The sequence below is a fragment of the Melospiza melodia genome, chromosome 1 (assembly GCF_035770615.1).
Source record: "Melospiza melodia melodia isolate bMelMel2 chromosome 1, bMelMel2.pri, whole genome shotgun sequence".
Lineage (NCBI taxonomy): Eukaryota > Metazoa > Chordata > Aves > Passeriformes > Passerellidae > Melospiza > Melospiza melodia.
The window spans coordinates 32749769-32766047 of record NC_086194.1 but is presented as its reverse complement, the minus strand read 5'-3'; the positions used below and the strand labels follow the sequence as shown (position 1 = coordinate 32766047).

Below are 16279 nucleotides of genomic sequence, written 5' to 3'. Positions count from 1 at the left end.
GTTTTTTGAAGCGCTAAGATCAAGTGAGTACCTGCAGTAGCATTTCCAAATTGCTGGAAATCTTGCTGGATTCACAGTGAACATGTTAAAGGACTTACTATGACAACACTCAGGATGTTTGTAATAATAGGAGAAGAATATGAGTAATCTTCTGGAAACTATATATACAAGTATATACTGAAGTGGCTGTATCTTTCATTACAAATATGTAGTTTTAGGGTGTAGTTTTGAGATCATTTTAAATTGATCTGGAGGCAGATTAAAAGAGGTGTTCACACTTTTTCCCATTCTCTAATTGTTGTTTCTTCCTCCCTTGGTCACAGACTGCCACTTGTGTGTTGCTCTGGTTATTTGGGTCAGGGACTTACTGCCTGCCTTAAAAACCAGCTGGATCTGCAAAGCTGCTGGCCTCAAAGCATGCAAGGCAGTGGGGAGGCTGGGAGTGGAGGGCTGCATCCATGTGGATTCAAACCAGCATGAAATGCCTCTGAATCCTAATGCCTTGTATGTGTGAAAACACAGGGTAAACTGTGCAACTGCTGCAATTGCCTCAAGTGTTTCTGTTCCCAATATCCTATTTTGGGGTTTCTTCACCTGGTACGTGGAGCTGTGCCTGGAATTTGTATCCCCTGAGGTTACAGTTGACTTGTGTTTACTGAAAATGAAGCGGTAAAACTTGGAAACGAGCATTTTGTTCAGATTTGTTTATGGTTAGTGCAGTGGGACTTTGCCTTGAAAGACTTAACCTTGAAAGGAGTTACTGAAATTTAAAAATAAGCTGGGGGTGTTGCTTTTAGGATTGCATCTGCTTTTTGCTTTGTGTTACATATAGCAGTGTGGGGCTTTTTCTGAAAATATCATGGAAAAAGCTGCTTGGGTGAGCTTCTCCATGTGCCTGTACCCCTATCAAAATACAGAGCTGAGCAAAGCTCAACGAGCTTGGTTGGTCCCATGTGCTCTGCTTGCTGGGGCTCAGTGCATGGTGGGCACTGAAAAAGCAAGGAAAAGGATTGTCTGCATTGTCTCAAAATACCTCTGCACAAAAAGGGCTTGTTGGCTTGTCTTAGTGAGGATGAGCAAAACAAATTTCAAAAATACATGAGAGGGATACACAGAGGAAGAAAAACTTTAGAAGGAGAGCTGTGTAGTGTCTTAAATACCTCCTAGTTCAAAGACAGGCTTGTGTGAAATGCTTTTTAGGGGTAGCCCTGATGCAAGTGGATGGATCAATGGTCCAGTAGCATGGTGTGTGCTTGATGGTGCTCCCTTCCTTTGAGACAGGCTCTTCTGGGGCTGCTAACAGAGCTGTGAGTTACTGTGGCAGATGCACTCCTGCAGCTTGATCATTGCTCTGCAGCACGTAGAGAGGATCTCGAGCGTTGTGTCATGCTCTCCAGCTGGGGTGTCTGCTTGGAAGCAACAGGAAGATGCAGTGATGCCTGATATCCAGTGGGTGCAATGCTGGGGTCCTCTCACTTTTCAGAAACACGGTGTTTAATTTACTAGCCTGTGTGAGGAATGCTGCCAGGGCTCCAACTCTTGCATAATGTTACACAGGAGGAATCACTGGCAGATTTCAAGCTGGCTATCATTCCAGATCACTCCCACACAAAGGAAATTGTAGCGTATATGTAACTCTGAGGCTTTTTGTACTGCTCTCAGCACAATCTAAAATTAAAAATATTACAGGGAAACTAGAAAGAGTTTGCTGCTCAGGCTGTAGTAGCCTCTTTCTGCTTGTAGTAGCCTCATCTGCAGGGTCTGGCATGTGGAAGAGAATCCAGACAGCTACAGGTAAGAGCGAAAGCCTCACAAAGAAACAGCTCCTCAATTGTTTTTTAAAGTTCTATGCATTAAAATTGTGAGTATTTTATACAAGACGAAAGAATCCTCTTTTGGCTCAAACTGGTTTTCTTGTTCTGTGGATTTTGTGATTTCCCAAAAAAGCCAGACCCTTAATACTCAGACATCACAGGGGGAAATCTTATTTCCCCCCTCATTTCCATGCATGCCTGTTCTGTACCCATTTTCCTGTCAGTCTGATTCATAATGTTCAAAAACATTCACTGCATTTTTGCTTCTTCCCCACAGCAACAGCCCGAGTCTGAAACTGTTCATCTGTTCATCCCAGCCTTGGCAGTTGGAGCTATTATTGGCAAGCAGGGACAGCACATCAAACAACTTTCTCGTTTCGCAGGCGCATCTATTAAGGTATTATTACACCAGCTAAAACTTTCTGCCTATTCTACATGACACTTTCAGCAAGTTTGCACAAGCAGTGCTTTCCTGAACATCCTCCCCCACTCCATGCTTAGAATATGATGTGATAAATAGTACATTTGTTTATAAATCATCTTTTAATCTTCCCTGAGACAAGATAATTAGAAGCATGTTTTCAGACGTCTCCTGAGGTGTGAAATATAAGCTGCAAAGAAAACTACTTTGGTGGTCTTAGAAACAGACTTGTGCCTTAATGATGCAGTGGTTAAAGGCTTTCTCCTTGCTTTAGGTAAAGTGAAAATTGGTGGGGTAAATTCCCCTCCTAAACACAGCAGCCCAGTAGAAGTCCCTACCCTCGTGGCAGCCCCTGGTCTGTGCCAGATGGATTGGCCTGGGCTGTCAAGCTCAAATGGCTCCATGCTGAATTGTTGGTGGTGGAACTTCACCCATGTGCTGCTCCAAGCTCCTGGGGCCAGTCAGTCCTCAAACAGCACATTTACCTTCTTGTTATTAGGTTTAACATCCAGCTGTTTGTGTATTGACCACCTCAGTGTAGCCAAGAACAGGATGGTCTGCAGAGGCTGACCTCTAATAGAAGCTTGAGTTTTAGTCATTTTGGTCAAATCTTTCTTGGCTGTCTACAGAGGTTAGTTAGTACCAGCTGCAGTTGTAGGAAGGCCCTGGCTTTTGGCCACTAATGCCCTTGTAACCACAAAGATCTACTCTAAATGCTTGAGCACTTTTTTCTTACAAATAATATTTTCTGCTGTTTTATGCTGTAATGATAATGTTTTGTCCTAAATTAGAAAAAAAAGAAAAGTTTAGAGAACAGCAGCATGTAGCTTTAGTATGCTGTTAGATGGGCATTTTACTGCACAGATAAAACAAATGCTTTTCTCTCAGCCCTCTTTATTTTTGTTTCAGAGGAGTGATCTGTTTAGTGAGTGCTATGGCAGGGATCTGCCAAAAGTCTGGGGCACAGGGCAGGAGCTGGTTATGCTGAGTTGAACTTGGTGAAGCTGAGCTTGGCTTGGAAGGTGCTCATCTAAGTATACAGAGCAAAATAACTGGGGAACCCTGATGAATGAGTCTTGTGTGTGGTTTGCTTAGTGCTGATCTGTTTACTGGCCAGTCAACTAATGACACACTGCCCAATTCCATCCTTTTTTGAGCAGAATGTTAAATAGTTATACTACCCAGATGGTTTACATTAATTGAGCACTAATAACCATATTTTTAGGGGGAAAATGAAACAAGAGAAAGTGGTAGGTGTCAATATTTCTTTATCAAATCTGTCTTGCGTGGGGCTGTGATGCATCATATGTATTTCCTCTTCTCCTCTCCATTCCTCCAGCTTGTATCTAAAGTTTATGGAAGGTACAGCTAGGTGGAGAGAGAAATGTGAAACAACCTGGACCTCCAAGAACCCGTCCAAACTAGTTCTTCAGTTGGTCCTTGGAAGAGAGTTTAGTGGAAAGGGAATTTCCAGTATTTCTCATGCATCTGGCTAACAGTGGCCTCGGGCTTCCTCTACTGGCTGGCACCCCTCTACCCCATGCATTTAACATTTCTGTCTTAATTTAAATTCAGATAAAAGTTTTCTCAAGCTCTGGTCTTTTGTTCCTTCAGTAGGAATAAAGTAAAGATTTTTTTTTTTTGTGAAAACATTATTAAATCTTAACAAAAGTACACAGATTCAGGGTATGCTTGCAAAATTGGGATGCTGCATGTGTACTTATCTACTAAAATAATGCAGCATAACCTGTAATCTGGCAAAACAATGTGGAGCATCATGCTTGCTTCTATGTGAAAGTATCAAATATGGCAACTGGTAAATTATTCAAAACTTCTAAACTTCCCTCATGTTGAAATGGGACCACTTCAACTTGCCCTCTGTCATAACTTTGGAAGGAAATGATAAATTGTGAATCAAGGAATCTGTGCTTTTAGCTAAGAGTTGGAGGAAGTGCTGCCTGAGTAACTTCTAACTTGCCCAACTGCAGTAACCATACTTTGTGGAGGAAGTCAGTCTGTGCACAGTGCTTGTTTTGAGTTGTGCTGTAGCTTGGTACAGCTGAAAGCCTTTCACATCCTCCTGCATCTCCTCTGTGCTCGTGCTGAGCTTTGTAGATCTGGTGAAACTCACAACCCACGATGTAAGAGTAAACCCCAGATGCACTGGGGTTCTGTATGACGCTGCAGTGTCCAGGCTGTCACCTCAGAGGTGAACGTGGCTCTTGCTGAGCTCAGGTTGTGTCCCAGTGCTGCTTGGCAGTGCAGGCTCACTGTGGGACTCCAGACTCAATTATTCAGCAAAAGAGCCAGCAAAAGAGATTTGAGTTGTCTGTTGCCCACCCTGTGCTGCTGGGACCTGTTGATGACAATTGTCATCTCCTTGGTTAAAAATTCCTTGCAGGGCAGCCCTTCCTGATGAAAGCTGTGTTTGGGTGTATCAAGTTGTCAGTTTGTGGCTTTTGGCATATAAAAGATTTTTTTCTGGTTAGGAATGAAAAGTTGTTTAATCTCAGAAGTTAAATTCACCACTTGTATAGTATTTGTATGTATATAAAAACTTTTTCCAAAGGCAGACAGAAAAATTAATACAGAATTGTCTTAGATGTTAGTTGGTATGTGTTTCTTTTGCAGCCCTCAGCCATGTTTTACCCCAGCTTCTGAGAACAGAATATTCTAGGCTAAAATCAAAGCAAGATATGTCCCAGAACATTTAGACACACATAGGATGTAATGAAGGTTTGATGGAAAATATTTTTCCTAAAATTTTAATGAAGGTGCTGGTGTTTAAGAAAACTAGAGGTGGCTGAGAGAAACCTGTCCACTTTACACAAATGACAATTGTCAGGCTGAGCTCTGTTCAGTCAGCTGTCTCTAAATGTGCCCTGAAATTTTGCTCCTCTAAAATACTTTTTCCAAAGAATGAATGGATTTAGTCTGTGCTTGTTCTTACAACGTCATGACATATAAATGTACTGCTTTAAAATTAATGTGTATTTTTAGATCTATCCAATTGGAATTCATAAATAATGAAAAATAGATATGCAAACCAGATAACTAGTATGTAATGCCTTCTCCATCTTAGGGTACAATATGAATAATGTTACAAACTTTCCTTAGCAAAATTCTTTAGTGAAAATGATGCCTGGTGACTGGTAATTTGTCTGAAATAAACTACAGCTGTTAAATATGAATAACATCCCTATGCCAACAGCTGAGATGAAATTCTGTAGTGTTTAATATATTGCTCATTCAACAGCAGCTATGTAATACTAGATGTAACAATGGAAATGTCAGTTGTGATAAACAAAAGATTCATTCGGAATGTCAGAGGCTAGCTTGAATTATTCAATGCCACTGGAGTCTGAGAAAAACACCCACAGAAATCTTACTGTTGTGGTGACATGAACTGCTAAAGACCCTACAGGCATCTCTGTCTCAGCTCTGGTGGAGCTTAATTTTTATTTGGGTCACACATTGTCCGGTATGGAGGAATGTTTTGGATCTGATTAGTTACAACAGTAAAGTGATCCTCTGTTCTCAGGGGAATGGATGAGAGCTTTTGCTAATGAGCAAAACTTGTTAGAAAGACTATTCAAGCTAGTGTGTAGGGATGAGAATCTGTTTATTAACCAGATTTGTCTTTTTGAAGGCTACATGTCTTACATCACTCATAGCCACATGAAAACGCCGTGTGGGATTCTGCCATGTGTGGACGAGTAGCTGTGTCTTTAATTTTCAGAAGTAAATTTGCTCATGGTGGTTTAGCCAGTTTCTCCATATTTCATTACAGCTAATTAATGCACTTTAAAGAGAACAAGCCCATCATGACTGAAGTGTGATGCTGCTGCTGTAACAAATAATTTTTCACTCCTGAACAGAATGTGAGACTGAAATGGGGAGGGGGTGGCTTTAAACTATTCCTTCAAAAGACAGCTACCAATAGCTATGTTTATCCATTCCAGATTGCCCCTGCTGAAGGACCAGATGCTAAGCTGAGAATGGTTATCATCACTGGACCTCCAGAAGCTCAGTTCAAGGTACAACATACAAAAACTTGTCAGTATGTAGTGGCCTTTGGATCCTAAGGGACAATATTGAAAAACGAAACTCTTGGTTCCAAGCACGCTTTATACAAAATTTCAGAAAATACTTGAGTTTTGCTTTCCTTCTGCTGGAAGGTCTCATGGGAATATGAGTAATACAGTACTATTAGAGGCCACATTCTGGTCATCTGAAAAAACATGTGTGTTCCATGTAAGTGAGATCAAGTCTAGCATAAAAATATGGCCATATTACATTCCTAAATGTCTCTTCTATCTACAAGCACCTTTGAGTTGAGTCTTTTAATCTGTCTTGGTATGTGCAACAGTTTTGTGTGCTTAATTGAAATAACAAAGCTGACAAGATGAAATTGAGTCTTCCCAGGTTGCTGTTTTGTGCCAAATGGAAAATGCTTCTTGGGTAGCTCTACAGATAAATGTAAGATTTCTAATTGTATTTCCACTGCAACTACAAGGAGATATTCAACCTGATTATCCCATCTGTGCTCAAATTAAGTTCCAGAGTGGCCTTCTGCCTTAAATGTCAAGGGATAAATCTAGTTACCCCAAAAGGAGTTGACTGTGCTAGGAGTGATGCAGGCAGCTCAGTGCAGCAGCCTGGCATCATCACAGGTGTGGCCTGGAGCATGTAGAAAGTCACTTGAGAGTTTCTTGTATCCTGGCATCGTTTTCTTGCCTATTCTCATTTTTGACTTTGTATTTTTACTTCAGGGCATCTTGCAAGAAGGAGGTGCACAAATTTCAGGGATATCAGTTTCATTAATGCCTTTAGGATTTTTGGAAAATTATCAGGGCAGGTATTTTGCAGTGGTAACTACAAACTTAGATGCATTTGTGATTGTTGCTCAGTTACCATATGCATTTGAGATGCCATTGAAGGCAAAGCATGACTAGGAAGCTCTGTGTCCTTGATATTTTCTGTGTGCTTGTGGGCTTGGCCACATGTACTCTTATGGTCTGGGATCAGCAAAAGGTCAGATACTGATCAGATATCAGTGGACTTACCTTCAAGGAGTAGCATGCCAAAGGAAATTTGGGCATCCCTTATCCTGACTTTTCATGTAGGCAAAGGCTTGTCCTCAGGTTTCCTCCCCAAGATAAACTGGGAGTCCCACAGGGCTCTTCTGGAAGCTCTTCTCTCCAACCTGACTCCTGCAAGGAGGAAAGTGTCCCTTTTCTGCACCTCATATGTAGTTTAACACCAATCAATCACTACTTTGCACTTGAGCTCTGCTTGCAAAGGTGCATCAGTGTAGTAGCACAGTCCATGCTCCTGGGCTATGCTGGTCTTATGAAGGAAAGGGATTATCCCTTGGGCTTTATTCAGCTCCAGACCTTGCAGTGTTTTAGCTTCTCTTTGAGCAATGCCCTCTTGACTGGGATGGGCAGAGGCAGAGCTCAATCCTTCCTTTGATCACTACTGTTAGCCTGAAGCTGGCTTTAGGGCCAGGTCCACACTTCGTTAGTGCTCTCCCTAAGCTCTGATTAAGAAGGGTCTCCTCTCCTGGGACAGTGGTTTTTGGGGCACCAAGAGTGTAAACTGGTGCTCAACAACCTGGAGAGGGAATAGCTGCTGCTCAGATGAGTAATGAGCTCTGGGAGAGGCAGTGTTATCTCAGAGCCTGTGACTTGGGCATCCTTTCCTTGCTCCATTGTGCTCCGCTCTCTGTGATTCCTGTCCCTGGTGGCTGCAGTGGCTGCATCCCTTTCCTCCTGTGCTGCTGCAGCCTGGGGATGTTGCAGTGTGCAGGGCAGTTGTTGGCAAGGCAGTGGGAAGGGAGCACAGCACTGTTCAGAGCCTTGCTGCAGTGCTCCTGAGGACTCTGGCATCCCTGTGACACCACTGTTCATGCATGGCTGTGCTGCCTTGTGTCTGGGACAGATGAAAGTGAAGGGGAATCTAGGGGAGACAACACATTTCAGCCACCATTTTACTGGGCAGGGGCTTGCAGCCCAGTTAGGTGTTTCCTTTCCTGAAGACCTTCTCAAGAACTGAAAGACTGGAGATGTTGGAAGACCATCTACATTCCTTTTTTAAAAGTCATCCACATCCCTTCTTTCTTTATAATTCAGGAGTAATGTATGTTCTTTTGAAGCATCTAGGAGCCAAAGAGTAGAAGACTTGGTTACCATTTCTCACAAATTCACTGAAAATGTCTGTGAATAAGGAAATAAATGTGTTTAGAAATCAGCAAATCTACAACCTTACTCTCAGTGGACATTCTTCTTGCTATCTGGTACTTGTGTGCTTTCCAGAAAAAGGAACTGTGTGCTGGTTGGAATAGTGCTGTTCCCATGGAACTATTTAGATCTGGGCAGTTTGTTTCTTTACTTTGGAAATTTGAGCAAGTGCAAATTTATTTATTTTTAAACAATATGTAGTAATGGATTGTAAAAGCAAGCTCTTTGCTTCAATTGGAGTCTTTAGACCATGACTTGTTGGGGGTGTTGTGGCTTTTTTAGTTTAGCATCTTAAAAGAATGGGTTTCTGAATCAATTAGTTGCATTTTGTGCTTCTGGGTGTAATAAAAAAATTTGGATTGTTGTTCTGCCTGACAGTTCTTCTCTCCACCACTCTTTACCTCTAAAGAAATGTGGTAGTTTTCATACTGAAAAGCATAATAATAATGATCTCTGTTAAATTACTGTGTGGTTCCCTGGTTTGTCAAGCAGTCCTTGGAGTTGGACACTGGTACTTACTAGTTTGGTACAAAGACTTCTTTTAGAAAAGTAGTATATTTATTAGAGAGAACACTTTGTCAGGATTGTGTACTAAGAATTCACCTTTCTGTGGAATTTCTTGATGTTAACTACATTCCAAGAAGAACATTCTCTAACTGAAAGCAATTTTGCAGGCTCAAGGGAGAATCTATGGAAAACTTAAAGAAGAAAATTTCTTTGGACCTAAAGAAGAAGTGAAACTTGAGGCTCATATAAAAGTGCCATCCTATGCTGCTGGTAGAGTTATTGGTAAAGGAGGCAAAACTGTAAGTAGCTGAAATAAAACCCTTAGTGTTGCTTAATTTTGTTTCATATTCAGTGTGTATATACACATAAAGCTTAAACTTTTAGCTAAACTAATTCTTTGATGTTACATTAAAGCAGGAGCTGTTTTCTTAGCTGTACTTGTTACATTTTCCTTCCTTCTGCTGTGGAGTTGAAGCCAATCTTAGAATGATTTATTTCATTTCTAAATAAGTGGTAGGAATTTAAGACATGTTCAGACCTCAGTATTACCGAAAAAATCATACCTATCTTTGTTGCAATTAACTTGATGGCAATTCTTAGGCTCAGTTTGTTGTATAAAATAACATCACTGAGATTTTTCAATCCTAAAAAGGTGCTGGTGCTCTGCTGGTGCTCAGTACTTTCATTTGATGTTAAGTCAGGAGCTAGATGATATTTGCAAAGACTTGGTTCAGTCTTGGGGGTCCATCCTGAATGCAACAGGGTCTTTAGGTCAAGTGTCAAGAGGCAGTGTGGCCTCTTCCTTTACTTGCAGTGGCAAGAGGTTTAAGGACAAACATGTCTGAGAAGCTGCTCATCTAAAACTTTATTTACACAAAGATAAGCATTTCTAAAATAAAATTAGTTTAATGAGACAAAGACTCTTACCTCTACTTAACATGACGGAAGCCTGACAAGCTGCTGAAAATAATTTGAACAAATAGAATTTCCCACCTGCTCAGTCTGAAGCTCTTTATATTGTATAGGTTTTTGAAGGAAAAATATATAAACACTCTGGCATTTTTCTTCCCTATATTGTATGATTTTTCTGACCTTACACTTTTAAACTCAACTGTAAATACTGTGGCAACTATTTGCTTTTTTAAAGTCATGTATTTAACACCTTCTGTGTGTTGTATTTAGTCTTTAAAACACTTTTACAAACCCAGAGGACTTGGTGCTAATTTATGTTAAGAGACACGAGAGGCCCAGCTTGCAGAGTGCACACTGCTGCATAAAGATGCTTTCTGTTAGTGAGGGGTTTAAAAAAATGTAGCTTAGAGGATGATGTTTCAATGGTCTGTGTCTTTGAGGCTTGGTGGTTGTATAACATTTGTTAGTTTAAAGTTTTCTGACTTCTACTATCTGTTTATAGGTAAATGAGCTTCAAAACTTGACAAGTGCAGAAGTTGTAGTCCCTCGTGACCAGACACCTGATGAAAATGATCAGGTGGTTGTGAAAATAACTGGTCACTTCTATGCATGCCAGGTAGGAGGACTGCAATGATTTTCTGTATTTGCCTTGATGTTTCCATGGTCTTTCTTTTATAGCCATGTGCAGGAGCCAAGGGATGGAAGACTTTTGCTCAGGATACAGAAAGCAGTGCTTGCCAGGCTCCTCTGGTTGTCTTGCTGCAATAAGCTTTCCTCATGCCTGTGAGAGAGATTTAGAACAATACTGCACGTTCACATATGCAAAACAATCTCCTTAAATTCTTCTGTCAATTTATGCAGGCTCTGGCACTGCTAAAACTTTGCTAAAGCCCAAAGAAAACCCAAGCTGTGATCGGGCTGAAATTCAGAAGGAACAGAGACACAAGCCATACCATAGTATCTGGAAAGAATACACCCAGATATGTAATTCATCCACGTTGCCCAATCTCTTGATATAATATCATAAAGAAAAGGGTCACAAGATTCCTTCCTTCACTTAACTCAGACTTATTCCTTTTGATACTTTGCTGCAGGTGACTTGTAGTTTAGAAAGGAGATGAGGGGGGCTGGGAAGTCCTGTAAGTCTGACCTTCTGGTTACCCTAGTGTATAAAAAAATTGTACCCTCTTTATTACAACAGTGGTTCTTATAAAGGATTTGTATTTCCAGAGAAGTAAAATTAAGGTTGTAGCTTCAATAATCTCAACATTGGTAGTCATCTACCTATTCTCATGTTTTCTATGCTACAGATGAGAAAACTGACCATGCAAGTAGTTGAGGTAGGTCGAAAAGAGAAGAAAAATTAAAATTTAGGCTGTACATCATGATTAATCTCAAGTGTATTTTAATTGACAAGTAATCTAGTCAGTACTAGAAATTCAGTCATTCCAGATTTTTCTAATCCCAGTAGCATCTCTTGTTGGTTGTAAACAGCTGTCACTGCAGCATGGCATCATGACGGGTTGTTTCTTCTTCTTTGTGTCCTTCAGCTTGCTCAGAGAAAAATTCAGGAAATACTGGCTCAGGTAAGAAGGCAGCAGCAACAGCAAAAAACATTGCAAAGCGGACAGCCTCAGCCAAGACGGAAATAAAGGTTTAGGAAATGGCCCATCAGAGACAGATGCCAGACCAAAGACAGACTGTGTGACAGAGAGACAGGTGGTGAGCACCTGTTGAAGTTTTATGCAGAAGATCCACCAAGCCAATCACCTGTTCGAGGACCAGGCAACCGTTGAACGCTGTCTCTGAGAATGTATTCTTTAGGCTCTCTCAAACTTTTGAAACCCAGCTTTAAAATAAGGACCCCTTCACTTCCCTTTTGTTCTATTCTCACAATTTAACATAAACTCGTTAGTCTTTTTTATTGTTCTTATTATTCCCCAACAACTTTAGAACTTGGTTTAATGAAGCTTTCTCTTCTGAGTTCACTGGTTAAAAAAAAAGAAAAGAAAAAACCAACAAAAAAAAGAAAAGGCATTGCTCTTATAGGTCCAGTTGTAAAAGAATAAACACATTTGGAGGGTGGGATTGCGGGTGGGCTAGGGTTAGAGCAAGGGTATTGACAAGAGTTTAAGTGTTAGTCCCAATGTTGAAACAAGTGGCATTTTTTAAAAAGAATTTGGTTGCATTTTTACATAACACTGCCATGAATAACCTAAGGGAAGTGTTGAATGGTGTTGGCCAGGGCATAAAAAGATAAATATGCATTTTACTAAACTACCTCAGGCATTTAGTACCTCAATGAGAAATTGTTCCTTTTTTGCTTTTTTTTTTTGGTATTTTGTATACTTTATAAAGCTAATAGTTCTTGAGCATTTTATTTTTTTAAAAAAAAATTAAAATTTGATCAGCCACCAGCCAGGAGTACTACAGACTTATCGGGGAAAAATATAGTAGAGCACTTCTAGCTGCTGGCTGATGGGAGTAAGGTGGGTAAAAAAAACACAGCCTCAGATTTCCTGAGGGCTTCAACACCATCATTTGTTTAAAAAAAATTCAATGAATGTTCAAAAGATAGTGAATGATGCCAACATTCTGATAGCAGCAATGCCGTTTAGTTTTCTTTTAAGATGGGATGAAAAAGTTTGTGACGGTACTTTTTTGGGAACAGGACAAGGAAGTGATGGCAAGAGGCTGGGGTTGGGGGAAAAATTTAGAAGGCTGCAAGAGGCTGAATTTTTTTTTTGTGCTACTTGATTGAATGCATGAACCCTTTGTGCCTTTGACCATCACTACCTAATAATGCTACATTTAACCATTTGCAGCCCATTTGGACTTTGCCATTTTGTTCAAAGAGCAAGCTTCATCTTCAGTTTGATAGAACACTTGATCTGCTGGAGCATTTTTTTGAGGCCAGAAGGGTCTCTGCTGTCTGCAGATCACATCATACTGCTTTCAGTTACCACGATGGGGGAAGGTCAAACAGTGTTTGATCACATTGAAAGATAATGAAAGGCTAAGTTTACATATCCAGCCGCTGTTATGGGCCACACTAAGCCACTTTGAAGGTTTTGAAAATGATTACAAGAAAAAAAAAAACAAAACAACAACCTCTCTAGCCTGGCTTATAATAGATGCAGCAGGATTTATGCACGTTCTGCAACCAACCATTAGAGGAGAACAAAAAAAAAATGTCAAAAGGCAGGGATAACAGGAAAGTTACCAAATTTTTAAATTTCCAAATGTAATTTGAATGATGATTGTGGTAATAGTGACACATTCAAGTTTCTACAATAAACTTCAGTCTACCTCAGTTTAAGAAAAAAAAAATGTGGCAACACATGGTGCATAAAGACTGCTGTGTGTGTGTGTGCGCGTGCGCGCCTGTGTGTGTGTGGTCGACAGAGCCATGCTATTACCTCTGAACCTTTTTTTGTGATGTTTTTTGTGCATGAGATGATCAGAATCACCATGCTGCACTGATTTGAGGGGCACAGCGAGCAAAAACATTTGTTTCATCATTTTGTTATCTACCTCTTAGGTTCATGTTGAAATAGAGGCATTACTACATAGACTAGATAATTTTCCCAAAGATCATTGTTGTACAGATTAGATAATTTTGAAAATGGTCTGAAGTGTTTTTCCTGCATCTCTTCTTTACTAATTGGTTTAAAAACCACAAACTTATGTTGTAGTTTTAGCAAAGAAAATGAGTTTCTTTTCCTTTTTTGACAGTGACCTTCATCTAGCCTTTAGGATAATTTTTTTTTTCTTACAATGAATTTAAAATTACTGAAGTATGGAAAGTACATAGCATTTTAATTTTTGTTGAGGCTTAAGTCAGTCGGACGTTCCTTTCTTAACATTTGAGAAGGATTTGACTTATTTTCCATTAAAAATTACTTTACAGATAGGCGCTGCATTTACATCTGCTGATTTAAATACTGTCATCTCTCTTAAATTTCTAGACTTAATATGGTATCTCATGTTTTTCTTTTCAATTGAGACTTGGTAATTTGGAGTATTTGGGAATAGCTAGAAAGTAAATACTGTAAATGATTTCAATATCCAGAAAGTATGGATCATTTTTCATCTGTAATGTGCCCCCCAATGCAGCTCTACTTGCCAGATGCCTCTGAATGGAATAAAGAGTTTAACTCCTATCATCAGATACAGTTGTGTGGTGTTTTTTTAAATTATTGAGGCATAGGGACACACCGTCCCGAGTACTTGCGGTGCTTTGATCAAGTTGCTTTTCTGTCCATAATAACTGGATAAGGATGAGCAGTAACCTAGAGGTATTCATTCCACAGCTGCTAGGACAGCCAGGTTACAATGTTTGCACTTCCCAATAGAAGCTATGACTTCTGTGGCTTGTAATGAATCTTCTCCCTCCCATCTAACAATGCCATATTGTCTGTAGGACAGCCCATGCTTTATGGTTTGTCTTGCACCATTCACTTGGGCTCATTTGCTGTGGAAGGAACGTGGACTTGACAGTCCTGACTGTCAGGACAAACATGAGATTAGAAATGCAGTAAATTTTTTTTTGGGGGGTGGGGGGGGTGGTTAGGGGGAGAGGGGAGGCAGTTTTTACCCAGTCTTTACTGTGGTGGTCTTGGAATGATGAAGCTTTGTCATTAATGTGGCCCTAGAATCTTGGACAGGAAGAACCAGTCACATAGGCAAACAAATGGCTGGCAATCTCTCACCCCTACCATGACCACCCAAACACACCACTTGCCAGTGAGGTGGTATCACCTCTCCATTTAGATCCTTGTTAACATTATTTGGAGTAAAACGAGACCAGATGTTTAACTGAATGCTTACATGAGAGGGATGAGTTGGGCAATGAAGGAGCATCATGAATTACACAATTCCATATCTTTTCAAAGAGAACTGGGAAGCCCAACTTGTTTTCCAAACTCCTTCACCTTCCTACTTCACAGCTCACTTCCTGGGATCAACCAGCAGAAAGAGGGAATTGAAGAAATTGTCTGTAGAAGGCACTGCATAGAGTATTGCATTTTACAGGGCACCCTAAGCTCATTTCTCCATGTCAATATCAAACTTTCTTTTCAGCAAACAGCACCCTGTCACTTGAGCAGCATAAAAAGTCAAGCCTTGCTTTGTACTGCTGGTGCATTGTGACAGCTCAGCCCCTGACTGTTTTAAGCATTTGCTTTATCATAACATTCTTATTTGCTTCTAACCTTCCAGAGCTTTTATTCTTAAGCTGCAATTTCCGAGGCATGCGCTCTTTTCCATTAAATGGAGCATGTGTGCTGTGCAAGACAGCCTGGGCTTGATATGGGTGAGGTGGAGGATTCTTAGACAAACATGAGAAACTGTTGAGAAAGAGCCCAGTTTGAGTGCTAACAGAGATGTTAGCTCAAGTGACTGACACAAACACTGCTTGACAATGAAGTTACTCAGATGCAGTGCAAGAAATCAGAGAAATGATGACAAATGTTTCACTTAATGGTTTCTCCTGTTCATCTCATCAAGGGATCCTTCACAGAGCCAAACCTACATGTACCTGTCCAGAAGGACTGAATGCTGAATCCACACACTCCTTGCACAAACTGTTTGGTATTTTTATTTTACCCAGAAACCACCTGATTTATCCAAATGAAATAATTCCCAAACGTCTTCTTTCCAATAGGGCTTTAGTGTTGCACAGTACCGATCATCCAGGCTGAGTTAATTCCTACCTCCCAGCTTCTGGGACTATCAGGCCATAGTCTCACCAAGGCAGGCAGGTAACGTGGTTGGAGCACTGCAGCAGCTCACCAAAGATTAGAAATGCTTCTTTTAAATGGATGAGAACCAAGTTCTTTCCCTAGGCCGGCAGTTCTGATTGTTTAATAGCAACCAGTAGATGTTCACAGAACTCCTTTTCACATTTTCCTTTGCCAGTTAAGTCAGCTATATTTAATTTACTGGGTTTTTTTCTCTTCTGTTTCTTTTTTGTCTTTTAGACTAGTAACCCTTGTCACCTCTAAGAGTCCTAGCCTGTTCACACAGTTGTTGTTTTCTGGGTACTCCTTTTGTTACTGCTCTTTCAGACAGGAGACTGTACGTGGTTCTGGTTACTAAAAGTGGGTTCATATGATGGTGTAATGTTTGCTGCACCTATCTCTATTCAGCACATATAACTTATCCACAATAGCAGTAAAAGGGAAATGTTTCAGGGAATGAGTTGAAGTTACTCCTAGGAGGAAATGCCTGATTTAGAACTCATCAGGCTGTAAGACAGCCAAGGCTATCTTTCTCCCTGTGATTACTTTCAAAAAGTGTCACAAAGCATTTTGAAAACCTTTCTCTGCAGTTATATTTCCCAACAACATATTTGTTTTGTGGGCAAAGATGTTTTACCTGTA

The 16279-nt window shown here is 40.4% G+C and overlaps 1 protein-coding gene across 1 annotated transcript in view; it reads left to right on the top strand.

Moving 5' to 3' along the window:
* The window catches only part of IGF2BP3 (insulin like growth factor 2 mRNA binding protein 3), a 111745-nt gene extending 97680 nt beyond the window's left edge, over window positions 1–14065 (top strand). Inside the window, exons 11-15 of the mRNA XM_063153171.1 lie at window positions 2092–2211; window positions 6198–6272; window positions 9152–9283; window positions 10399–10512; window positions 11447–14065. Coding sequence (XP_063009241.1) covers window positions 2092–2211; window positions 6198–6272; window positions 9152–9283; window positions 10399–10512; window positions 11447–11548 — 543 coding nt within the window. The 3' untranslated portion in view covers window positions 11549–14065. The remainder of the gene's footprint in view (window positions 1–2091; window positions 2212–6197; window positions 6273–9151; window positions 9284–10398; window positions 10513–11446) is intronic.
* The last annotated feature ends 2214 nt before the right edge of the window (window positions 14066–16279 follow it).